The sequence below is a fragment of the Juglans regia genome, chromosome 12, assembly GCF_001411555.2.
Source record: "Juglans regia cultivar Chandler chromosome 12, Walnut 2.0, whole genome shotgun sequence".
Classification (NCBI taxonomy): Eukaryota; Viridiplantae; Streptophyta; class Magnoliopsida; order Fagales; family Juglandaceae; genus Juglans; species Juglans regia.
In genome coordinates this window covers 1,795,063-1,821,221 of record NC_049912.1, presented here as the reverse complement: position 1 = coordinate 1,821,221, position 26,159 = coordinate 1,795,063, and the positions used below count along the sequence as shown (strand labels likewise).

The 26,159-nt window shown below is 37.2% G+C and overlaps 1 protein-coding gene across 4 annotated transcripts; it reads left to right on the top strand.

Moving 5' to 3' along the window:
- Window positions 1-7,262: 7,262 nt before the first annotated feature.
- On the top strand, window positions 7,263-25,608 carry LOC108998185 (GTP 3',8-cyclase, mitochondrial). 4 transcript variants are annotated; one of them, XM_018974669.2, is made up of 10 exons: window positions 7,263-7,609; window positions 7,712-7,775; window positions 8,096-8,156; window positions 8,282-8,344; window positions 20,610-21,230; window positions 22,361-22,528; window positions 22,617-22,808; window positions 24,334-24,402; window positions 25,006-25,095; window positions 25,309-25,608. In XM_018974669.2, the coding sequence occupies exons 3-9, from the start codon at window positions 8,112-8,114 to the stop codon at window positions 25,087-25,089; spliced, it is 1,242 nt and encodes a 413-aa protein (XP_018830214.1). In that variant the 5' UTR covers window positions 7,263-7,609; window positions 7,712-7,775; window positions 8,096-8,111; the 3' UTR covers window positions 25,090-25,095; window positions 25,309-25,608. The 4 variants fall into 4 exon arrangements, 3 of the variants coding, with proteins under 3 accessions (XP_018830214.1, XP_018830216.1, XP_018830215.1); XM_018974671.2 differs by lacking the exon at window positions 25,309-25,608 and having other exon boundaries at window positions 7,263-7,775; window positions 22,617-22,698; XM_018974670.2 differs by lacking the exons at window positions 25,006-25,095; window positions 25,309-25,608 and adding an exon at window positions 22,887-22,956 and having other exon boundaries at window positions 7,263-7,775; window positions 24,334-24,404.
- The last annotated feature ends 551 nt before the right edge of the window (window positions 25,609-26,159 follow it).

The following is a 26,159-nucleotide window of genomic DNA, read 5'->3' as shown; positions in this document are numbered from 1 at the left end:
AGTTCATTTTCTTTTTATGCAAAATCTAGCATGGGAACCTCTTTTACCTGAATTTTTTTAACTTCTCTAAATTTCTCACAATAGTGCCAAAGGAATATCCATCATCGCCTATAAAATAGTGACATAACTTGCGTATTTCCAATTCAACACGTATTTCGTAATTAAAACCCAAGATATTAAAAATCTATAATTCTCTAATGTTTAACATTCTCGAAACCCAAAATATCGTCGCTTCCCAAAATAATTAAATTTTTCATAATTTTTCTAAATCATCATGTGATTAAACTCTAAAATATCCTTAAATTCGAAACATCTAATGTCTCTTAATTTAATCACGAGAATATGCTACCAATCGATGTTTAGGGGCATAAATGTAGTTTAAATTACTAAGGGCTTAATTACTGTGCAGGGGCATGCATGTAATTTAAATTTCTAAGGGCTTAACAATCGATTGATGTGTATTAACAAGTGAAGTGGAGAGAAGGTTTACGTTAGAGTAACTATGCGATGTGGGTTGTGGGTTTGTCCATCAACTTTTGGGGTGGGTGAGCGACGGCGGTTGTCCATGGCGGTAGAGAGAGAGAGAGAGAGAGAGAGAGAGTGGGGAGAGGAAAAGGGAGAGTAACGAGGGAGAGAGGCCTACCGTGCAATCTCGATAAGGTGATGTCGTGTGTACATGGAAAGCTTGTGGGTTACATGGAGGTGTTGTCATGCTATGGGTTGGTGGCATAAGGAGCGCGCGCGGTGTGGAGGGGAACAGGGTGGCCGACACTAATTCGCGGTGGTGAACGGTCGTGCGGGAAAGTATTGGGGCAGAGAGCACAAACGTGCTCTATTTTCTTGCTTAAAAGCAGAGGTTTCTGTGTTCCTGGAACTGGTGTCATATTTGGGCTACCTTATTTCTGGTTAGGGGGTTAGAGCTGATCCTGACCTTGAGAAGCTAAGTGTCATGCTTGACTGGCCCATACCACAATCCATTAAGGCCTTGAAGGGTTTTCTAAGCCTAATTGGTTATTATAAGAGGTTTATAAGAGAATATAGAGGTCTTGCTGCCAAATTAACAGAATTATTGAAGAAAAATAGCTTCAAATGGGATAGTGAAGCTCAAGCTGCATTTGAGAAGTTGAAGACAACAATCACTAAACCTCCAGTTCTGGCCCTACCTAATTTTCAGTTTCCATTTGTGATTGAATGTGATGCCTCCGAAGAGGCCATTAGAGTTGTTTTGATGCAGGAAGAGAGACCCCTAGCCTTCTACAGTAAGGCTCTGAGGAGAAGAGCATTAAGAATGTCTACCTATGAAACAGAACTATTTGTACTAGTCTCAGCTGTGCAAAAATGGTGTCCCTATTTATTAGGCCAGGCCTTTGTGGTCAAAACTAACCATCAAAGCCTCAAATTTCTACTAGACCAGAGGGTGGGAACTACGATGCAACAGAAATGGATATCCAAGCTGATGGGTTATGACTTTGCCGTGGAATACAAAAGGGGGAGGAAGAATCTTGTAGCAGATGCATTGTCAAGGTAAAAGGGAGAAGAATAGGTGAGGGTAGCCCTTATCTCACTACCTAGTTGGAATTGGATGGCAGAGATTAAATCTCTATATGATTCAGATCCAAGAATACAAGATCTGTGAAGAAGATACAAAGCTCGGGATTTGCCCACCCCTTATGCAGTAAAAAATGGGGTGTTGTTCTACAAGCAGAGGATATGTATTCCTGACAACAAAGCTTTTATCAACAAACTTCTAGATCTGGTGCATAGTAGCCTTACAGAGTGTGACATACCAGTTTTGGTGTTAGGGTATATTAGTAATATTTCCTAGTAAACTTTTATTTTAGAATTTATATTTTTATGAGTATAGTTTTATCAGAATTTATATTTAATTTATCTCTATTTTTTTCTATTATAGTTGCTATTTATGATTTGTTAGAGTTTTGTTTTAATAAGGATTTCTAAAGTGTTTCAGATTATGTTCACTGCGATGTGTGTTTTGAAAATTTAAAGTTTAAATTTTTATTCTAGTCTCCGAACCTCATCACTTAGTTAGCCGCTGTTTGACAAATTCAAATCACCAATCCGTAAGTTCATCCACTTTGTTTCAAATTTGAAACCCTGACCTAGTGTGTAAATTCGAGTCCTAGTAGGAGTCTAACTCTCATTAGAAAAAAACCCTATCAGATAGCCTTTCTATCGTCTTTATAAATCCATCTAAGAATATCTGATTCAAACACAAGAAAAATACAAAGAAAACTCACTTGTTTTGGAGTTCTCTTCTCTGACCCGCAGCCACCCACTTCTTCTCGCAGTAACTCCACGCCACTCAGAGACGCGGGACTCCCTTCCGGCATCACTGACGGTGCCGACCAGCCCAGCCCTAGCTCAGCCACCCATTTTCGGTAAGCCGACCGCCATCAGCTCTCTTTTTCTCTTCTTTTGTTTCGGTTTAGTAGTTCCTCTCTCTAAACTCTCTCTCTCTTTCTCTCACTCGGTGCCGCACCACCATAGGAACCCTCAGTCGCGCCGCCGACCACTCCCAGCCACCAGAACCGCCGTCGAGTTAGCCCCTCTCCCTCGGTAAGCTCTTCCATCGTAGAACCCTCTCTCCCGAACTCTCTGTGTTGTTTGCCGTGTACTCGGGTTCTTGAGGAACCCGTGGGTTCTTTTGGTTGGGCCTTGGGCCTTAGGCCCGTATGAGGTTGGGTTTGGGTTTATTTATTTGGTTTGGGCTCCTGTAATAATGTTATTTTCATGGACCAGAGTTTTTAACCCTTTTTACAGATTATAGTGATATTTATTTGAGCTTATATTTTAAGTTAGACTTGATCTCATTTTACTTCAATAATTGTTTTAGTGATTTATATTGAGTTTAATATTACTAGTTGAGTTTATTAAATAAATATATTTAGTTAAAGGTTCTTTTTAATAAATGTTTAAAGAGTTGGAAAGATGTTTTAAAGTATAATTTTTAAGTCTAATATTTGAGTTAATATTTCTTTTGTCAATTTAGTAAAGATTTTAATAAAATTTCTATGTTAAGAATTTAATGGAATTTATTAAGTTTCTTATAAGATTTAATAATTACGTTAAGAAATGAAACTTAGTTTAAGAATTTAAGTTTTGTGAATTATTTAAAAATAGCTCGAGTATTTCTACTAAATTATAAATTAGTATTTTAAGTAATTTAAATACTATGAATTATTGATTTTAGTGTTAAACAAATATTGGTTTGACTATGTGTTAGAATTCCGAATTTAGTTAAGTAAGATATTAGCATTTATTTTAGTTCCAAACAATTTAGTAATAGTTATTTATTGAATATAGGTCTCAAGTTACGAAGTATTATTCAAGAAGAAACGCATCGAGGTAAGTAAATTTGATCATAAATTAGGATCATCACAGTTAGCTTATAAGTATGTATTATTCAAGCCAGTTCTTTGATAGCCATTATTTATGAACCGCTCATGTACAAGCATGTCATCCAGCATAGCATATGATCATGTCATTCCGCATCATGTTTCAGTTTCAGAAATTATAGTTATGTATGTATTATGTCATGCATCTCATGTGTATAAGACACATAAGCCATCTTAAATTCAAGTGTAAGATAAAAATCAGATCAGTTAATAAGATGGCCATTCAGATGCATGGTACCAATGCAGTCCAGTTTCAGGGTGGTGTGCAAGCCACGAACTCAGTCGTGGTCCACCATAGTATGCTAGAATACTATCAGCAGTTCCCCTTGCTGCAGCGGGATGTGGGGCTGGTGCACAACCTTGCACACAGGGTTAAGTGTGTTGGCCAGTCAGATAAGTAAGATAAATCAGTCAGTTAATTCAGATAATTCAGTCATACATAGCATAAGCATTAACATGAACAATCATGAATTTTAAGTTCAGCATGAAAGTTCTTATGAAAATTTTATGTTTATTATGTTTTCGTTATGATAGATTTCTTACTGAGTCATCGACTCATTTTAGTTTATTTTCATGTTTTTAATTACCCAGGTGAAGATGATGATTACGAGCAGGCAGGCCAGGAGTAGAAGGAGCATTTAGTTTTGTTCAGACTTTTTTAAAACAAAATGTGTCTCTTATGAAGAAGTTATTCAGTGATTTCTTTAATGTTTTTGGGAAGACATTTTTATTAGACCTTTTATTTCATAATAAATTACTTCAATTTATTTTTTTCAATTGTGAAATTAGAGAATCGCTTGCCGGGTTTATTTTTTTCATGAAAAATACGTGACACACCTAGCCTTTGGGAAGGGGGTGTTACACAGAGGGACATCTTGGCTTTGAAAAAAAAAATGTACAGAGTAAAAATGGATTTTTATTGGCCTAGCCAAAAATATGATGTTAGAGCCTTTCTTAAGGCGTGTGATACATGTCAGGTGGAAAAGGTGGATAACACCCTTCTTAGTGGCTTACTCCAGCCATTACTTATACCCTCTAGACCTTGGGTAGATATCACTATGGATTTTATTGAAGGACTTCCTACATTTGGTAAGTTCAATGCACTATGGGTTACAGTTTGACAGGTTTACCAAGTATGCCCATTTCGTGCCAACTACTCATCCTATACTGCTAAGAGCACTAATATTGGATTATGCATCTACATATTTGCATAATCTGACTTTAAATTAGTCTGTATTGGATTGTGCATCTTCAAAAATTTACATAGTTATGAACAATATTTCTACAAATTTGAAGATACATTGTTCACTCACCAAACATTATTTTACTACTTTTCTCTCTCTCTCTCTCTCTCTCTCTCTCTCTCTCCACCAACGAAAGGAATCTGAAAGAATCCCACATCCCGACACCAATGAAAAAATTTATGGGCCTTTCTTTTTGTTGCTTGCTCATCAATGAGTCTGAAATCAACGACACCAAAGATTTTTTGATTTCGTTTCTGGGCTTTTCTCTTTGATAGTTCTTGATTTCGATTTCCTGGGGGTTTTCAATTTAACCCTTTCTTCTCTTGTGTTCAGAGATTTCAACTTCCATTGTTAGGAAACCTAAGGTAAATACTCTTCAACATGACATATTTCAGATTTTGTGACAGATTTTGTAATTCACAGATTTTGACTTCTATTGTTGTACTGCTGGTTGCACACCAATTTCATCATTCTTTTTGTACTGTTAGTTGCTATCAACTGATTGGAAATTGTTAGGAGTTGTTGTGGAGCTGATGGTGCTTGCTGTTTGGTGGTGGTGGGAGCTGTTGGAGCTTATTGTTTGACTTTTGGATCACTTTTGTGGAATATGTATTTCAGATGAAAGGGATTTGGTTGCTGCTTTAAGGTCCAACAAAAATGTTTGAATTTTCAATTCTTGCAACATATTGTAATCATCTAGATTTCTTAATAGTGTTTGTACTTACCTGGATACATTTTAGAGCATTTGTTTGAATGATTTATTGTTTTGCTAGTTCAACAATCAACAATCAACATGAATTAATTATTTTACACATTGCATGATGTCTTCCCTAGCTAATATTAGTTTAGATTGTTAAGTTACACCTGTCCTCGTTTTGTGTTGATGGTAGTAAAGCTCCAAGATATGTTGTACTTAAAGAGAACATTTGAGATATGTGACCAAGTTCTGTTTTTTGACGAGTTGCAGTCATATGTGCTTTTGGCTATCTATACCGTGTTATCACTCTTCACATCCTATGCAAGCTGTTTTGAGAAATTTGTTTTTGTTTTGTGTTCTTGTTGCAAACGGATGTCATGTCAATACATAGCTTAATTTTATTCATTTATTTCCTTCGACGGTGTATGATTGATATATTGTCATAATAATCAACTGATTTCTTTGGCTATTGGTTTCTCTTTTGATTCCCAATTGTTTTTTATTTCTGGTTGTGCCTTCTGCTCATTTCAAGAAATATGCAGTGGGTGCTAATTGCAAAATATATAAAAATAATAATTTTAGGGAAAAAAAATATAAAAAATAATATTTTATTATTATTTGGCTAAAAGATGCATAATTCAATGTGAGAGTTTTTCTTCATATGCAAAATCAATCTCTAAAAGATGTGATTTTGCACATGCATATAGAGAAACCAATGCTAGTGCTCTAAGGCGGTTGATCAGTAGTTTATGAAGCATATCTTCAAACTGCATGGAATGCCGAGTTCCATCATCTTGGACATAAATCCTATTTTCACAAGCAAATTCTGGAGGGAACTATTCTCCTTACAGGGGGTGCAGTTGGTCTTTAGCATTGCTAACTATCCCTAAACGGATGGCGAGACAGAGACAGCTAACAAGTGGGTCGATAATTACTTAAGAAGCTATGTGGGAGACAAGCCTAAAAATTGGTCACAATGGATTGAACTGGCTGAATGGTGCTATAACTCTAACCAACATGTATTAACAAAAGTTTCTCCCTTTAAGGCACTCTGTGGGTATATAAACCTCCAGGTTGTTAAACTATGTCATTGGTACAACTTGGGTTAAAGAAGTAGAGCTTACGTTGCAAGCCCGTGATCAACTCTGGAACCTGTTAAGGCAAAACTTGGTTAGGGCCTAAGAGAGGATGAAGAAATATGCGGATAGGAAGAGGAAGGAACAACAATACCAGATTGGGGACTGAGTCTACTTACAGCTTCAGCCCTATAGACAATCGACTGTCAGCCATAGGCAAAGCACCAAACTTACGCCTCGTTTTTATGGGCCGTACAAATAGAGTAGCGAATCGGAGAGGTGGCGTACCGCATGAAGCTCCCTAAGACAACCCAGATCCACAACGTATTTCTTGTATCCCAATTGAAACAGAAATTTGTTAAGCACACAAACCCCCTCACCACGCTACCTCTTGTGGACACTTGTGGGATCATGAAACCCAAACCAGAAGAAATGCTAAATATAAGGATGAAGAAGGTAAAGAACAAACCTTTGGTGGAATTTCTAGTTAGGTGGCAAGGACAACTCGTTGAAGATGCTTCTTGAAAACCCTACCACAGCTTGTGCTCAGACTTTCCCCACCTTGCGGGCAGGGTCTTCTGAAAAGGAAGGGAGTTGTGACATGATGACAGGAAAGAACTGAAGAGTGGAAATGTTCTGTCGATTAAGATGGAACCCTAGTTGAATGCAAAATGAAAAACATGATGGGCTAAGGAAATCAATGGGCTGCGGATTGTGTGATCGTGGGCTGTGGAATGCTAGCAGCAAACACACGTGGAGTTATTGGGCCCTAGCGATAAGGAGGAGTTCTTTACTCTTGTTTAGTTATATGAGATCGGGGGAAGGAGATCATCCAGAATATTCCTACCGTTTATCATCCTTGTGTTGGAGCTCCCCTCGAATCGAAAGACAGCACTATCTAGCTAGTAGCTAATTTAATACGATTCCGCTTCATATCCATCTATTTGATTACACCATTGCTTATTACTAGCTGTAACAAATTCTTCCCTCTTCCCCTCCGTTGCTTCTTCTCTCCCTCTCCCCCCGTCGCTTCGCTCTTCTCTCTCCCATTTTCAGAAACCAAAAGTTCTCCCCCCCTCCGAATCTCTCCTCCCCATCTGATTCCAGGGCAAACTTGACCCCCAGTCTTGGACATGCGTCACGTATATAAAACATTGGAGTCTGCGACAGTTTTCGGTGATTGCTTCCCACTTTCATTCTATTCAACATACCCCGCTTCGCTTCTCTTCATTTTACTCTGCAATCTTCAAACCCTTTCTAACCACACACAAAACTCAGCTTGCAGCCGCTCCTCAGCAGCTCGCCACCCACCCAGCGGCCAGCGGTGCAATCACCATACACGGTTATCTCTCTCTCTCTCTCTCTCTCTCTCTCTCTCTCTCTATATATATATATATATATTATTTTTGTTTACACCCTAATTATTATTCTTGGCTATCGCCTATCGGAATACGTTCCCTTTCTCTAATTTCCAAATTTGTTATTCCTCACAAATATTCAACCATTTTTCTGTATGGGTTTTCTCTTTTAGCAAATCATCTGTCTGATTTCTCGCCCACCATATTAACTCTTATCATTTTTATTCATGTATTTTTTTGTTATTTCGGCGATATATTTTTATATGAGTCTTCATGCAAATATTTTGAATCATTTTGGGCGCAGATTAGGTTAGAGAGCAATGTTCAGAAGCGTGCCTTTGCTTTCTAAACTGCACCCTCGAATTGTAAGTTTCGTCTGTTTTATTTTCCGCCACGAGAGATGGAGATTTGGGATTGAATTTCTTGGATAGTGGAAACACTTATTTGAATTTGATTGAAATGGAAGTTAAAAATGACTTAAACTATGCAGGGCAAGCAGTATCATCTCAAGAATTCCGTTAGATGGTTTCATGTACAGAGCTCCTCTGATCTAGTAATCTCTCTCTCTCAACTTTTCCTGCTAAGAAGTATTGCAAGTTGTATTTTGAATCTTTTGTGCTATTTCGTGGTATTTCGTACTGTATAGATTTGAGGCTGAATCGACTGTTAGTGCCTTTATTTGTTGTATTTTGGCAACCGTCAGTTGTCATATACCAACATCTGCACGTATTACAGCAATTGATTTCTCCTTGCATTACATCTGAGCCCATTTTTATAGTATTCTGCTTGTTTTAGCTGTTCTTGTACCATCTTATATTTCATTTATTTCTTCCGCTGCTTTACAAAAATTCTTCTAACCATACATGTCAAGGTATCAAAGTGGTGAAGTTTTTGTAGTATTTCATTTTTTGATAAGTAGTTTTTGGAGTATTTCTTGTGCATTGTTATTGATTGATAGTTGCTGGTACTTTGAAGTGATTGCTTATTCTGAAACTTTTTCTACCATAAGCTTGCTCATTGTAACATCCCAGTTGCGTGCTACTCATTTTACACTTACAATAATAGTGAAAATAAATCATTTCTTTTGATTCAATTATCATGGTGCTGAGTATGAATCTTTTTTGATAGATTTCAATTTTTTTTTTGGCAACTGCAGAAAATATAAAACATGGTGCTGAGTATGAATCTAATACATCTAAAATAGAATACCAAAGTCGCTACATACTGAACTGCCTAAATACTACTACAACTATTTTTTTATAAGACCTAAATACTACTACAACTATGGTCATTAAAACACTAAAAACAACAACTAACATCCCAACTAGTTTCTAATTGCGCCATTGAAACACTGATGACTTTTAACCCCTAGCAAGTGGGTCTATGCTTGAACAAGAACTTCTACTCAACTTGGTCTTCCTCAATACTGTATGGTAAAAATGAGAATTAGAGTGTTGAGTTCAAACAACTACTTTAGTAGAGTTGATTAAAGTAGTGTATGTCACAACCCATATTTATTTTTATCTAACCATGCAAAATATATACAAAAGAATTCATTTGAAATATATGTGATCCAGTAAGACTGGCGGCCCTTCCCCTACCTAGTAAAGGGGAGCGAAAGATAATGTAAATATTCTCGCATTTATTGCTACTGAACTGTTCATTCTAGTTCTTTTCTTTTATTGAAAGAGGACAAAGCCCAAATTTTATCGATAAACCCTTACTTAAAGCGGAGGATTACCATGATAATAACATTCTAGTTCCTACTGCTTTATTACTTATAATAAACGTAAAAACAGTCGGCCAAAATGATTCATTTGAATGAAACTTGACTGTTTAGCTCTTCCCAAAAGCTTACCTTATATTAAATATAAGTTCTAGAAAGGGGCACCCCTACTATGCCCCTCAACTATAAGCTAGCGTGCAACGGCTTTTCAGCCGTTGATGCTTGGTGCTTGAAAATCTCTTTTTTGCCTCTCCTCCCCGTCTCCATTATGATTGATTCGCTTCTTCCTTTGAGCAAGCGCTTGATTCACCCCTTGTTGTGCATCTTCTTCTGAAAATCCCAGCCATTCTTAGCATGATATTTGGGAATCTCATTGCTATTACTCAAACTGGGCAATCCAATCTTTGTGATCTATTTCACACAATCACACCTTCGCGATTGACTTACATTGGATGATCAAACCTTTGGGGATCATCCTTACTTGATCACACATATGGGGATCATATTTAATTGATCACACCTTTGGAATCATTTTTAATTCAATCAAACCTTTGGGATCAACTTTAACCACACAAGTTCAAATTATTACATCATTCATTTTATTACTAGACACAAGCATAACATTAAATCCATGATATCCTACCACATCCATAAAACATGCGAAATGTTTCATGAAGCATTCATTGGACATTTTATTACTAGACACAAGCATAACATTAAATCCATGATATCCTACCACATCGATAAAACATGCGAAATGTTTCATGAAGCATTCATTGGACATGTATGCATTTGTAGTGTCACAGGTAAGGATTCCTTGAACATTTATGCGTTCATGCTGACTAGTGCAATTCATCCATAACATTAGATAAGTACAAGGTTCTAAACTAACATGTATTATACAATACCATTTTTGAATCAATAGAAATAGCTCGATCTTTACCTTTTCGTGCAATAATCATATTCGTGTTTCATAACATTCAATCATCATATCATAATGCAAATGAAATAAAAAATAAGGTAACCCGAATATAAAGCTTCAAATAACATTTCTCAAAAGTTATCCGGGCGTTTTACAAAGTCTAGGTTAATCAAACCCACTTAGCTTGTCTCCTTTGTGCTTGGGAAATCTTGATGACCTTAACCTCAAACTTGGATTGAGGGGAATAGATTTTGGAAATGACCAAAGTGGTAACACAAGATAAGGTTTGACTTGAGTGAAGGCAAGTTGCGATTGTGAGGGAGAGAAAAATGAAGGGGAGCTCGAAAAATTGGGAGACTTAATTAGGGCTTGGTAGCGGGGGTCCACCTGCAAATTCTGCCCTACTTGTTGGGCAATGAGTGGGCACCTGCTCGTTACTCCCAAGTCGGGTAGGCAGGTTAAGTCTAAAATTTGAAGTGAGCGAGTGGGGCCCGGGTGAAAGCTTTTCACCCACCTACCCACATATCTACTATAAATGAAAAAAAAAAAACCCTAGAATCACCCATTTTAGCCGCACGCCTCATCTCATTTCCCTCCTCTACACTCTTCTCTTCCTTCTCTCCTCCTCTTTCTCTTCCTCTCTTCTATCTTCCTCTCTCTTAGAATCTCTCAAAGGAGGAGAGACCCACGGTCATAATCGTGGATGTGTGGAGGTGTAAAGATCCATGAACATGATTGTGGGTGTGTGGAGGAGGAGAGATCAAGAAGATTTTATATGAGGCGGCTGAGGTTTTCGGATCTCCAATTTGTTTGATTGTTGGAATTTCTATATGAAAGATGAAAGAGGTTTGATATGAGGCAAGGGTTTTTGGTCTGTGGAGCTGTCGTGAGAAATGAGTGCAACTAGAGAAATTTTCCCACTTGTTCATCAGGAATGGGTGGAGCTGGGCCGGGGTTGCGCCACCATATGGCGACCCATACCATTTGAAGCTTTAAGGTATTGTAACTGTCCATCAAACTGAACGTGGGAGGGGCTATGTAAGAAATGGGTAGATAAATAGAGAGAGAGAGGGAGAGGGAGATGTGTGAGATTGGAAGCGCAGGTTTTTTTGGGGCAAACTTTCTGGAATTAGGCTTGGAGTGAAATGAAATGCACCGTTTTACTTCTGTCTCTATCTATCTATCTATCTAGGCCTGGGCTGGGTAGTACTTACTAGTCTTTTTTTTTATAATTAATAAGAGGTTTATTACCATAAATTGGCATAGCTCAAGTACACTGGAAGTATACAAGAGGAAATACCTACATACAACAACTAAAAAGAAAGAAAAAACTAGAAAAACTCCAACACTTCATCACTATTCATTAGAAAAGCCTTAGCCTATAGATAGTGTTTTAAGGAAAAATTCCCTAATTTCTTCCATCGATCGTTCTTTGTCTTGAAAACATCTCCCATTCCTTTTTGGCCATAGACACCACATCAAACATGAAGGAATCATTTTCCAAATGGCTGCAATAGGTAGACACCGCCCAACATACTTCCAGCAAGCTAGTAAATTCACCATTTGCTTTGGCATCACCCAAGAAATACCCATCCTTCGAAAAATGACATTCCACAAACTTTTAGCCACCTCTCAATGGAGAAACAAGTGATTAACTGATTCACCATCTTTTTTGCACATAGAACACCAATCAACAATACAAAGACCACGCTTTCTTAGATTTTCTGTAGTCAGAATTTTATCATGAGACACAAACCAACATAAGAAAGCTACCTTATTTGGCACTTTAACTTTCCAAATACTTTACTAGGGGTAATCACTTACATCTTTCTTACTAGTCATTTTTACCACACGACCTTCATTCTCTGTTAAAAGAGTTGATTTTTGAGCAATAAGTGCTTGTTTAGGTTTGAGTTTAGAAGCTTAAAATGTGCTTTTGACACTCTAAAAGCTCTTTTGAAGAAAAAATGGTATACTTGGTAAATTTATAAAAAGTGCTTTAAGCACTTTAAAAGGTTGGAAGTCCACTTTTTTAAAAAGTACCAAATTGAAGCTTTTGTTGAAAAGCTCTAGCGGACAATGCTACCTTTTTAAAAAAGCACCATAACTAACTTTAAAAGCGCTTTAGGGGCATGTTTACCAAATAGTAAACAACTTTTTAGTAGTAGTTTTTTTAGAAAAACTCTACAATTAAAAGCTCTATTTCCTACTGCAATCCCAAAGAGGCACTAAGTTTGCATTATCATTCTTGACTTCTGGTTATAACTAGGGGTGTAAGGAGTTTAATTCAGACCAGAAAAACCGACTGGACCGAAGTTCAGACTGGTCGGTCTCGGTCCCACAAATTATGGACCTGACCGAACCAAACTCCTATATATATTTTAAAAATATTTTTAATAATTTAATATATTATTTTTATATAGTAATTATATAAGTTAATGATGTAATTTTTACCTAATTTATTATCATTGACCATATAAAATATAAAATAGTATATGCTATCAATTACTAATAAATCATAAATCATGTGATAATTTGTCATTATATGTAAATAGCTAATACATCATACATACTCTACTATTTACACTTAATTAAAATAATTAGATAATTTTTTACATAATCCACATTAATAATTCACTTAATTTTAATTTAGTAATTTAAATAATTTTTTTATTAATTTATTTGAAAAAAAAGATGAAAAAATAGCAAAATAATTGGGCCGGACCGGATCGATAGCTACTTTTCCAGTCCAGTCCTTTGGTCTGGGGAAAATGATGGACTGAAAATTTTGGTCCATCACCCACCTGACCGGACCGATTTACACCCGTAGTTATAACTCATGTTCAGTGCCTCTCCTCTTGTGCAATAAGCATCTCAGGTTTTATTTATTATGATATGTAAAACCTATTATGGTAGGTTAGGAATGTACATTCACATTCATAACTTATGCTTGATAAAGAGACCCGACATAACAAAAATTACGTCACTTATTGAAAAATAATTCGTAGAACATAACGTAGAATTTTTCTTGAAAAAATTAAATAAAAATAATCAAAGCACTGAAATCTAAATCTAATCCTATTGTGTAAAACTCATTCTTGGACAGTAGGTTCTGATGTGTAAGTCTTACCCGCCTGCTCATCTTCCTCATTCTATTCACTTGGAGGGTTAGTTAACATAAAAACAAACAAAAGTGAATCAAAGACTCAAATATTCAATAAACTACACATCATAAAGTAAACATATTTAAATGTAGTTTATTTTAATAACATTTATACTTCTAAACATAACCTTACAACATGTACCATGCATGAAAATTTGACATCCAACATGTTTGATGTGATTTGACTTATTTTTTAAGTAAAAATATTATATATATTAATATCAATAGGAGTAACCAAGTACACTGAGCGTATACAAGAAACACCTAGCCCATATTAGAGAGCCCTTAATGGCCAATAAGCCTGTGAAAATTAGAAATCTATCCAAAATACACCAAGCCTCAATGGGAATAGAACATACCTCCCCAATCCCTTGTTTTCCATAAGACTAATACTCCACCCGAAACTCCCTCTACGAGGAAGACTTCATAATGCCCTCCCTTTAGTCTTCCGTCGACTTGAACTACCTCCCTTAGCATCATAGTTGATTGCCTAAGAAAGACTCTTTAACTCTATGCTTTTATTAAATCTTGATTTGATTTCAAGCGAGTGGCCCGCCTCAGTCGCAGTGAGTAGTGTTGTAAATTGGTCATCACATCCTTCATATGAAATCCCACACGTTGCTGAATCTCCTTAACCTTATGCAGAACCCAATTCGATGGTGAACCCTTTATATTGTTTATCAGAGGAAGAGATATCAGGGGAACAACATTTTCCCCAGACACAGCTCCCAAATGCACTCTCGACCCTAAACATTCCTCCTCACAAGGCACCAACGACAAACTCGTAATTTCCTCCCCACCATCTTCTGCATTCAAATCTTGAACCTCCTCAACAAATATATTGTTGTTGTCCATTATTGCTGTCACCATTGGAGGTTCCTTCACCTCCGGCGTAGGTGTTGTCATTCCATCGACGAGAACATTGCTTGTAGGTGCGCCACTCCCGACGACCCTTTCCCTTTCTGTGCCACTTCTTCAAACCCTACTGCTTCCTCAGGAATAGAACAAATAGGGGAAACACTACCTTCTGTTACACCATTTTTCATCTTCTGAAAGAGACTCGTCCGCTTCTTCCAAAGTACTCAAAACCCTGGAAGGACCGGCCCATCTTCAACTGAAAGTGAACTTTGGAAAAAAGTAACAACTCCATTTGCAACTGGTAACTGAGGGCAGTCAGACAGCAAGCTGCCAATGACTTGAGTGACACCGTGTTGAATAGTGATGTCGGCCTTCAATGACCCTATCTGTGACAGCGTTGAGGTGCCCTTGGCCAGTGAACCTGAGGCCTTCAAACCAGTTGGATCAACCCCGAGGTCCGTTTTCGACCCACCACCCAAACCCTTGTCCAGGTCTAGCCCCTTATCCACTTTAATCATCAGATCTCTCACATACTCCATAACTCCCGTCAATTGACCTCTGATAGCCCACAAGACTCCTTCCACTTCTCCCACCCTCAAACACCCAACAGAGGCACCCATTCCACCATGCAACACATGAGGAGCGTGCTTACCCTTCACTTCTCCCAATGTCACCTGACAGACAAGTGTCTTACCCTTTCCTTCCGCCACGGAGCTATTCTCGGCCGTAATACACCCCGGTGACCTCAACACCGAGGTGTACGAGGCACCTTTGATAGAGAAAGGCCTTCCCATTGTCTTTCCATCAACAAACTGCCCTCTGTTTACATGCTCTAGAACAGGGGCTTTGGACCCAATGACGCTTCAAATGGAATGCACAAAACCTTTTCATTTGACGCCATTTCACCTTCAGGGATCACGAACAAACATTTCCTCCTTCCATTCCAAAATTCTGAGAGTTGCAAAAAACTGTTCCTTGCGTTAATATGGTGTTGAATGATGAGAACTCCATTGCCCATCCTTGGCTCCCTAAAGAATCCGTCATGTCAGAGGAGTTCTAAGCAATCCTCTATCGCCTTAGCAACCATGAAGTCGACGACCCACATAGACACATGAACTTAGCCATTCTTTTGCTAGGTTTAGAGGTGGGAAAGGTATTTCCTCCCTGTTTCGTAAAAACAAAAGTTTTTTATTCCACCTTCAACCACCTCTCACCTTTCGTCCAAGACGATACCACATCGCGCGTCGACATCCTCTGATCCCAAATCACAGGATCATCTCCCAGGATCATCTCGCGTCATCTCAAGGAGAAAAAATGTTATATGGGAATGGGAATAAAATGCATATCTAATGTAGGTTTGATGCTTATTAAGCTTAAAATACATCAGATCTGTGCAGACGAAACCAAAGGAATGGTATCCTGAGAAAATCCCAATCGCCGGAGGGAGGACTGACACCAGAGTGCCCTCAGAGGAGTCGTCGGAGCCTGTTGGTCTTGTTTGTGGCGGCGGCGGGGATCTGCAACCGTCTTACTTGAGCAAGACCCGGCCAAAAGAATGGCAGTGGCAACTTGAAGGGTCGAGGCACGAGAGCAGAGAGAGAGAGAGAGGTGTCTAGGTTTGATGATTATTAAGCATAAACTACACCAGGTATGCGCCGACGAAACCAAAAGAAAGGTTTCCTGAGAAACCAAAAGAAAGGTGTCGGAGGGAGGACCGACTCCGGAGTGCCCTCAGAGGAGTCGCCGGAGTCCATTGGTCTGTTGAGCATGGTAAACTAACTACTATGTTCATGCATGTCTTAATAACTTGTCTTTCACTTTTCTTATGGCCAACACACCTAAAACCCTTGTATGCATGGTGCATTGGTCACACTACATGTGGCCACTATGGACATAGCTTAAAATATCATAAATATGGGGGACCACACCTTCACGTAAATGTCCTTCAATGCTGCTTCACATCCATCCATAACTTGCATTGGTACCATGCATCTCTTATGGCCATTCTTTAAAGCTTTTCTTATTTCTTGTCATTTATCTTTCTTATCACGATGCATGTAAACATATAACATTTTTTTTTTACAAGTAAAATAAGTATTTATTCATCCAAACTTCTGTCAATTACAAAATCAGAATATGCCCTAATTATGTAGGAGCATTAGAAACTAAAAACTCATGAAAGTCCATGCCATTAAAGTCCACAGCAATGGCCCAAGTACAAAGGGTCCTAAAAAAAACATTTTTAGCTCCGCCATAGATCTCTCTGTCTTCAAAAATCCTCTCATTGCGCTCCTGCCACAAGCACCACATAATACAGATAGGAATCATCTTCCAAACCGCTTTGATCTGTTGCACGCCTCGAATTGAGGTCCAGCAAGCCAATACATCCAACACGGTTTTCGGCATAACCCACGCTAAATCAATTCTGTTAAACACCTCATCCCAAATAGTCCTGGCTACCTTGCAATGTAAAAGTAAATGATTCACCAATTCACCCCCTCTTTTACACATGCAACCACCAATCTGCTATGATTTTCTTTTTCTCAGATTATCCGTAGTAAGAATCTTTCCCAAAGACGCTATCCACACAAAGAAAGAAGCTTTGGGAGGAGCCTTATTCTGCCAAAGCTTTCTCCAGGGAAATTGTATCTTAGGAACTTGTGTGAGTACCTTGTAAAAAGAGCGAACAGTGAACACCCCTTTCCTTGTTGGACTCCACCACAGATCATCTGCATGCTGGATATTTGGGCGACAAGAATACAAAAGATTATAAAAATCTACAAAACTCTCCATCTCCCAATCATGTGCCGCCCGATTGAAGTTGATATTCTAGTGGATTTTCCTTCCTACGACTTCCATTACCTCTGCCACCATGTCATCTTTAGCATTTGCAATCAAGAAAAGTGTAGGAAACAAGTCTTGTAGAGCACTATTGGTACACCAAACATACTTCCAAAATCTGATCTTGGAACCTGTACCCAATTGCATTCTTGTGTGTTGATGGAAAACCGTCCATCCTCTTCTAATGTGTTTCCATAGCCCCATTCCAGAGGCCCCTCTAACTTCTCTAGTACACCAACCCCCCCTAAACCACCATATTTGTTCTCAATCACAGTCTTCCATAAGGCTGTTGGTTCCTTGATATATCGCCACAACCATTTGCCAAGTAATGCCCGATTGAACATCCTCAAATTTCTAATACCCAAACCACCATTGGAGATAGGACGGCACACCATCTCCCACTTGACTAGATGGAATTTAAACTCTTCACCTAAGCCCCCCCCACAGAAAGTCTCTATGTAGCTTCTCAAGACGACCCGCCACACTTGCTAGTATAGAGAATAAGAATAAGAAGTAAGTGGGTAGATTAGAAAGCGTACTTTTAATTAGCGCAATCCGGCCCCCATTTGACAAATACAGTCTCTTCCAACCTGCCAGTCTCCTTTCTACTTTTTCAATCACAGTATCCCAAATATAGCGCGCCCTCGAGGCTATACCCAGTGGTAATCCCAAATAGCTCATAGGGAGAGATGCTATCTTACAACCCAGTGTGCCAGCCAACACCCTCAAATTCTGAACTTTTCCAATAGGCACCAACTCAGATTTATCATAATTCACTTTTAAACCAAACACTACTTCAAAACAAAGCAGCAATGCCTTCACAACTCTCAACTGATCTGGATCGGCTTCGCACATAATAAACGTATCATCTACAAACAGCAAATGTGAAATGGTAGTGATACCCCTACTCGGCAATCCAATCTGGAAACCACTAATAAAACCATTAGTCACTAAAGCCGAGATCATCCTACTTAGTGCCTCCATAACAATAACAAAAAGTAATGGAGATAATGGATCCCCTTGTCTCTAACCACGAGAGCTCAGGATGAAACCCTCTGGGCTGCCGTTGATTAACACAGAGAATCTTGTCGTGGATGTACACCATCTGATCCAAGCCCTCCATCTTTCTCCAAATCCACACCTACCCAGTAGATATAGAAGAAAATTCCAATTAACATGATCATACGCCTTTTCCATATAACATGACGTCATAACATCATAAATGGTAACATAGCATAGTAGAGATAACCTCATCGCATCCATGAATTACTTCTATAGAGAAAGGGCTCCCAAACAAAGGGCTTTAGCGCTTCAATAATCTCCTACTTGAAGTTGCTGTAAAAGGTTTGAATTTGATGGGGGGTGAGGCTGGTTTTTTAATAATGTTATATATAGTCGTGAAGTGCGCAAGCACCGTGCAGTCACATTGAAAAAGAGTGGGGTCCACTATTAAAAAATTAATTTTTTTTCGTATGAGTCTCATATTTATTCATTTTTTTCAAAGTGATTGCGCGACGATTGCACACTCACGACTGCAATTATCATTTCTCTTTTTAATATCACAAAATTGCAGCTACTTTCTTTGGGTTTTCTTTAAAAACATTAAACATGAACCTCAAGAAAACAAGTTTGTAGCAGGCTACGAAAGGGGCTTCTTTCCTTTGGTTATGCAGTGTAGTATGTGTAGAAAAAGTTAAGACTTTTCTCTATCTGCAGCAACATGGCAGATTTTGCTGTTTGCTGCAGTTATCTAGGGTTAGAGATTGGTTTTCTTGAAGAACTTCACATGGATTTGCTATAGAAACTTTCTAGATTTGCATCAGCCTAGGGATTGCAATTCGTGTTCGTGGGCTATGTCAAGTCATGAGTATTCGATTATATGGGTCAATTCGAATACGACTATTTTAATTAAATGGGTTAGACCCTAAAACCTTAACACGATCCATATCAATAACGGGTGACATGACACAACCTGCAGAACCCTTTTAATAATTAACTCTCATTGGGTTAAATTAAACACGACCCATTTCAACCTGTTTATCCCGTTTCAAATAAATGGATTGAGCTAACCTGTATATTTATTTTGACCCAATTACATAATTTCATATATAATTGAACGACGAATATATAATTAATTCACAATTACAACTAGATTCATGATATCTCCAAAGAATAAAATTATATATTTTCTTTGGAGATATTTTCTTATGATCAATATTCAAACCAATAGTATATAAGAAAATTAATATCTCTAAAGAATAAAATTACATTGAAACAAAAGAAAAGAGTTTAATAGTTTGAGATATTAAGTAGTTAACTTTAAAAAAAAAAAAATTAAGTAGTCCAATACTAAAATGAATATTACATCCCAGCAACAAAAAAGGCATATAAAACGAAACATGTATAGATATTGACTTGAAAAGAGAATATATTCGGGTTATACGGGTTGAATGCAGGTTTTGCAATTGACCTTAATCAACCTGCAACCAACCCTATAAACCCACGAAACATTTATAGAACTTGAAAAGAGAATTTATTCGGGTTATAGGGCAAATATGTTTCTCTTCCTTGGATCCATTTAGGAGTCGAGCATGGGGCTCATTTCTACTTCCCCAGTTCTGGAACAGCTCAAATCTTATCTCAAAAGAGTCCTAACAGCTTCAAGAAACACTAGTACAGGCCCCCCTTTTATACTATGTTTTCCTTTGATATCTTACAACAAAAGTTTAAAATGAATAAACAATTCAAAGGGAACCTTTTGATACCCATATCAAAATTTACTTTCTAAAAGTGGAAACCCTAGATTTAAAACGAAAATCTAGTTTCCTAGAAATTTCAGGTGTGACATTATACTTCTGTGTTGAGTTTTGTACTTTCCAGTATAAATCAGTCTAACCGACCCAGTCATGATAGAACTTGGGTTTATGTTTGTTCCTAGTTTTGAATTTCTTTGCACTGCATTGTAAATGGGATGTGCATTGGATTGAATGGGTAGTTAAGACTCCTTACCCTTTCCATAGCCAAGGATTCAACCTGCATCAATCTAGAGCTTGCTTTGTTATTACATTTCTAGACTAGTTGTATATGCCACAAATAATTAGACTCTTGATTATAGCTGGTAAAGTATGTGATTAAAAATCCTGATTAGGGATCTATTTCTTGGTCTCTAACTTAGGGTTGGATTTGTTCCCAAACATGGGCTGCAAATTCTAAGTTGATTATTTCTATTTTTTTTCCTCTTAATAATTGTATTTTAAGCTTGGGGTGAGTGTTGCTAATGGTTATCTATGTTCTCACTTTATGATCAGGTCAATTGTGAAATTGCATCATATTCTGAACCCATATATAACAATTGCCGAGAATTAATCAGTGGTTGTCTAAGTGGATTCTTGCCAAAGACATATTCTACATCTTGTTCTACCTTGTCGCATGATACTCTGAAAGATAATCCTGTTTCTGATATGTTAGTTGATTCATTTGGGAGGCTGCACACTTATTTGAGGATCTCCTTGACAGAACGTTGCAATCTGCGATGTCAGTACTGTATGCCAGCAGAGGGTGTGGAGCTCACTCCTGGCCCTCGGCTACTCTCAAAGAATGAGATTGTTCGACTGGCAAATCTGTTTGTAAGTTCTGGAGTGGACAAAATTCGTTTGACAGGGGGGGAGCCAACCATTAGGAAGGATATTGAAGAAATTTGTCTGCATCTATCTAACTTGAAGGGACTGAAAACGTTGGCCATGACTACAAATGGAATTACTCTCTCGAAAAAACTTTTAAAACTGAAAGAATGTGGACTTTCTGCCTTAAATATCAGTCTAGACACATTAGTCCCATCAAAGTTTGAATTCATGACTCGGCGCAAAGGGCATGAAAGGGTTATGGAATCAATTAATACTGCTATAATCCTTGGATACAATCCTGTGAAGGTACATTTCATCCTTGAAACTTTGTGCTTTTATGCTTTTACTTCTTTTTGAACATTCATTCTTTTTAATGATTTTACTGCTGTGTTCTTAAAATGTTTCACATTTTTCTTGTTTTTTGGGGAGGTGGATTTGGTTTCTTCTCTTTTTAAAAAAATGTACAATGTTAGAGTAAGACAAGGAGGTATAGATAGTATTAGCTGAATCCCATCCAAAAGACGTAAGTTTGAAGTGAAGTCAGACAATGAGGTTTTAACACTACCTGTGGATTCTCCATTTCCTTGGAAGAACACTTGGAGAGTGAAGGCTCTATCAAGAGTGGTTTCCTTTTTTCTTTCTTTCTTTCTTTCTTGTGAATGAGAACATGGAGACAAATATTTACGTTAGATAACTTGGGGAAGCGGAATCCCATTGTAGTGAATTGGTGTTGTATGTGTGAGAAGAACATTGAGTCTATTAATCTACTTATCAAAAAAACATTGAGTCTATTAATCATCTTCTTTTTCTATGGGAAGTAGTGAGAGAGTTGTGGTGTTTGCTTTTGAGTGGTTTGGTGTTCTTTCTAGAGGGTGAGAGTTGTTGGTGAGCTGGGGAGGACAACAGGGGCATTGGAATATTTTGGTAGTGTGGAGCTTGTATACTTTATGTCCAATCCGGTGTATTTGGAGAGAGTGGAATGCATGGACCTTTGTAGATGGGAAGCTTCGGTTGCCGATGATATTTGTTTAATTCCTTTTTACCTATAAAAAAAAAAGAAAAAAAGATAGGGAAGCTTTGGTTGTAGAGCTGAATAGAGGTCCTCGATTCCATTTATACACGGATAGTAATTCATGTAGCCCCCCCCCCCCCTTCATATTTTTTTTCAGTAGTCGTTCTCTTTTTCTTCTGAAGTGGGGTTCTCTTGTATGCTTCCTATGATTATAATTTTATTTTAATCAAGACAAATTTCCATGATTTATTTGTAATGGTTGTGATCCTACATAGGTGTTTCTCTTGTATACATTCTGTTTATATGGGTTAATGCCTACTGATTTCATACATAAAATTCTTGATTACTTGTGACAGAAAAATTTCTCTGTTTAGTGCTGTTAGTTCTTGTTCCAGGTTTCTTACAGTAAACTTTTGTTATTCAGGTCAATTGTGTTGTAATGCGTGGATTCAATGATGATGAGATTTTGGATTTCATAGAGTTAACACGTGAAAGGCCAATTAATATTAGATTCATTGAGTTCATGCCTTTTGATGGGAATGTTTGGAATGTCAAGAAACTTGTACCCTACTCTGAAATGCTGGATAGAGTGGTAAGGTAGAATTCTGACAGGTGACTCACTTGAAGAAGTCTGAATTCTCAGTTATACATGCCCTAAGTCTCTCATTATTACTAAACAGGTAAAAGAGTACCCAGACTTAAAGAGACTTCAGGACAACCCAACAGATACAGCAAAGAATTTCAGAATAGAGGGGCATTGTGGTACGGTTTCTTTTATAACCTCAATGACTGAGCATTTTTGTGCTGGATGCAATAGATTACGACTTTTGGCTGATGGGAACTTCAAAGTTTGCTTATTTGGTCCTTCAGAGGTGACATTTCTCCTGGATTGTTGTACTTTCAATATTTGTGACATGGATTTAATTTGTCTGTTATTATTTCTAATTTAGAGCATCCCTGTCCCCAATGCTATTTGGACCAAAGGGCATCTTGTCTCTCTGTACTAAAAACAAAGTGGAGGTGAAGTATTTAATTCAATCACTTATAGGTGGATAAAAAAGAAATAACTGCTGTGAGAACTTATTCATGTTCGCAGGTCATAATGCTTTTGTTATCTTTTATTAATCACGTAGCTTTCATGTATGCTGATGCTTTTCTTGCTATAATATATCTGACATGATATTTTGTGAATACTGTTATGGGTGTGCATGAGAGTGCACGGTACTTTTACATGTATCTATCGATAAAAAGAGGAGGAGGGGGGGAGGGGGTTATTAGTTGAGATAGTTTTGTTGAGTGGATTTTAAAGCCAAAGCCAACTTTGTGAAGTCTTGAATTCTTAATTTTAGTTGGAAGATAAATACTTACAGCTCTTCATTATGAGGAAGGTTTCATACCTTGTCAAGTAATTTTGAGGCATCTTCATGCAAAAACTGATAAAGTTTGTTATCCGATAAACTATTATTGTAGCAAGAAAAATGCTAATTGTACTTAAGAAAAATGTACTTCTCCACGTGTCAGCTATTAATATATGCTGAAAATTATAAAATTTAAAATTCAAAATTGTGAATTTCAAAAGAAAATTGACAAAATGAGTCTTTGTTTTTTAGTACATGTAGCACAACTCTTGTAACAATACAAGGATGACCTAAACCATATCTGAACCCATACTTCAAAAGGACCTGTCAAGATTACAATTAAAGTCCTTTGGAATCATTATTAAAGGCTTAAACTTCTCCCTCCCAAACAATGTAGGATCACATTCAAGATCCGGGATATTACAATCTCCCCCTTAAATTCTCGACATCCTCGTCGGGTTATTCCATTATAAGTGACACAATTCAACTCCCACATGTCTAGTTGGGATTGGCTCTGATTCTATTTTTAACAACCTAAGAAAAGCCCAAGCTGAATATGAGCCTATATTCCAAAAGAACTGGTCAAGATTACAAATGAAATCCCTTGGGATCATTATAAAGGGCTTGAACTTCTCTCTTGTAAGCAATGCGCAATCCCATTCGCCACTTTCCTATACACAATCCGGGTATTATAATTATAGTCATGAATAAACTATCATGAATGGTTTATATGTTTATGTGATTGTAAATGAAACTGGGTGGAATAACTTTCTGCAGTGATTTAACTTCTGATAAGGTAAGAGGTGAATTATAATTTTTTTCTGTGCCTATTAAATATACATGAGTTCGTTGGACTTCTTTCCTATATGCACCTAATGAAGTAATAGATTACTGAAGTTACATGTTTTAGGGAGCTACTCAGTGCTAGTGTGTAATAATTAGTAAACCTTTTCTTTTTCCCATGATGGAAGTTTTAGCTGAATTATTTTACATTTTATTTACAATATAAATCTAGAATGCAGTTTACTTGTTATACCAGGTTGGCTTAAGAGATCCTCTTCGCCGTGGTGCTGATGATCATGAGCTCAAGGAAATAATTGGGGCAGCGGTATGCATATTTCCGTATCTCGTGACCCTGAACTTCAAGTCATAACCTTTTCTTTTTCTTATGTTCTCGGTGATCGTGGATGTGCTAGGATATGTCTGCTTTTGATCTAATAGGTATATTAAAAAGTAAAAGTAAAATAATAGGCATATGGCTATGACTTGAAGTAGAGCAACTTGAACATTATGAACACTTGAGACATACCCGATGTATGATACTCTTCTGGAGATTTATTAAAACAGTCAATTTGCATTTACCTAAGTAGGTATGGTTTATGTATACTGTTTTTCTTTGGCATGGGAAAAAAACACGCTTGAACTTAGACAAATGCATATGTTATGATAGAAGAAGACCCATTTCGCATTAATATCTTATGGATTCCTTATTTTGGCTGAATACTGACTGAAATCTTTCTGTTCAGTAAGATCCCAGTAAATTTGAATAATCTTTCTGTCTAGAGTTTATAGAAAATGACAAAATGAAGGGCCCACAGTAGTTTAGCTGAACATTGCATTGTTCGTTGTTCAATTAGATCTGCTCTCAAACTTTCTAAATGCTATATTTAGCGAATACAGTACAGTACAGATTATTATACTTTTGTTTCAGGTGAAGAAAAAGAAAGCTTCACATGCTGGAATGTATGACATTGCAAGAACAGCAAATAGGCCTATGATACATATTGGTGGCTAAATTTTGGTATGCTCGTTTTCAGAAATTATGTTCAATTTTATTTTTTTTTGTACTTCTAATGATACAAAATTTTCATGCCATAGACGCACTGATGAGCATTTCCTTCTAGATCCTAGTAGGCTTGACTTGCCGAATACGGAACTGTTTATTCATTTATTTGGTTGATCTTTGCCCAGAGAGGCCAAAAATAATCTAGTACATATTTGTTACTTCCCTCAGGACTCTGCATCCAAGCAAATTCAGTCAGTCATTTGCTGATGGAAGAACTCGACATCTTACGTGTTACTTTTGAAGGCCCTGGTCCCTTTCTTAGCATTACCATTCCTCTCTTCTGTAATTTATCTTCATGTTTGTTTTTTATTGTAAGAAGGAACACTGCACTAACTCTGTCCTCAGTTATTTTAAATTATGCATACAATATACGCTATTATCATGTTCATAATTAATACTCGTCAAGAAAATATCTTATTCACTTTGATGTACCTTTCTCAAATATGAAATAAGGCCTTGTTTGGGTAATAAGGAATTTTTAGATATTTTCAAATATTTCATTCCCATTCGTCCAGGTTTTTTTTTGTTTTTTTATAATTCTATTTTCTTAAATTAATATTTATTAGAGTTTAATTTCAAGGAACGTTCCAAATCAATCGCCTAAATATTCCTGCATGCTGTACCATCTCCCCTCCATGCACTGGATGATCAAATCTTCATCTGTAGAAACTGATCATTATGAAGGAGAAAAGGTAAGAGACAGTAGTACTGCAACTTCAAAGTCCGATAGAAGCAAATCAAAAGTAATTAATGGTAATGAATTTTGTTGACTGCATGCAATCAGATTATCTGATATTTAAGAGAGAATCTATTATACACGTACGGCCAAACTACCACTTTGATAGTTTATGATGCAATTTGAAATTTTTAGGTCTAGTTTGTTTTTGTAGACGAGATGAATTGAGATTAAAGTTAAAAAGTTAAATAAAATATTGTTAAAATATATTTTTTAATATTATTTTTATTTCGGAATTTGAAAAAATTGAATTGTTTATTTTATTTTGTATTGGAAGTTGGAA

What these genes read in the sequence shown, in the direction of transcription:
- LOC108998185 (XM_018974669.2), top strand. Translation starts at nt 8,112, where the DNA reads ATGTTCAGAAGCGTGCCTTTGCTTTCTAAACTGCACCCTCGAATT. An exon ending in CTGAAATGCTGGATAGAGTG is followed by an intron (nt 22,529 to 22,616) that starts GTAAGGTAGAAT and finishes ATTACTAAACAG; the next exon opens with GTAAAAGAGTACCCAGACTT. An exon ending in AGGAAATAATTGGGGCAGCG is followed by an intron (nt 24,403 to 25,005) that starts GTATGCATATTT and finishes CTTTTGTTTCAG; the next exon opens with GTGAAGAAAAAGAAAGCTTC.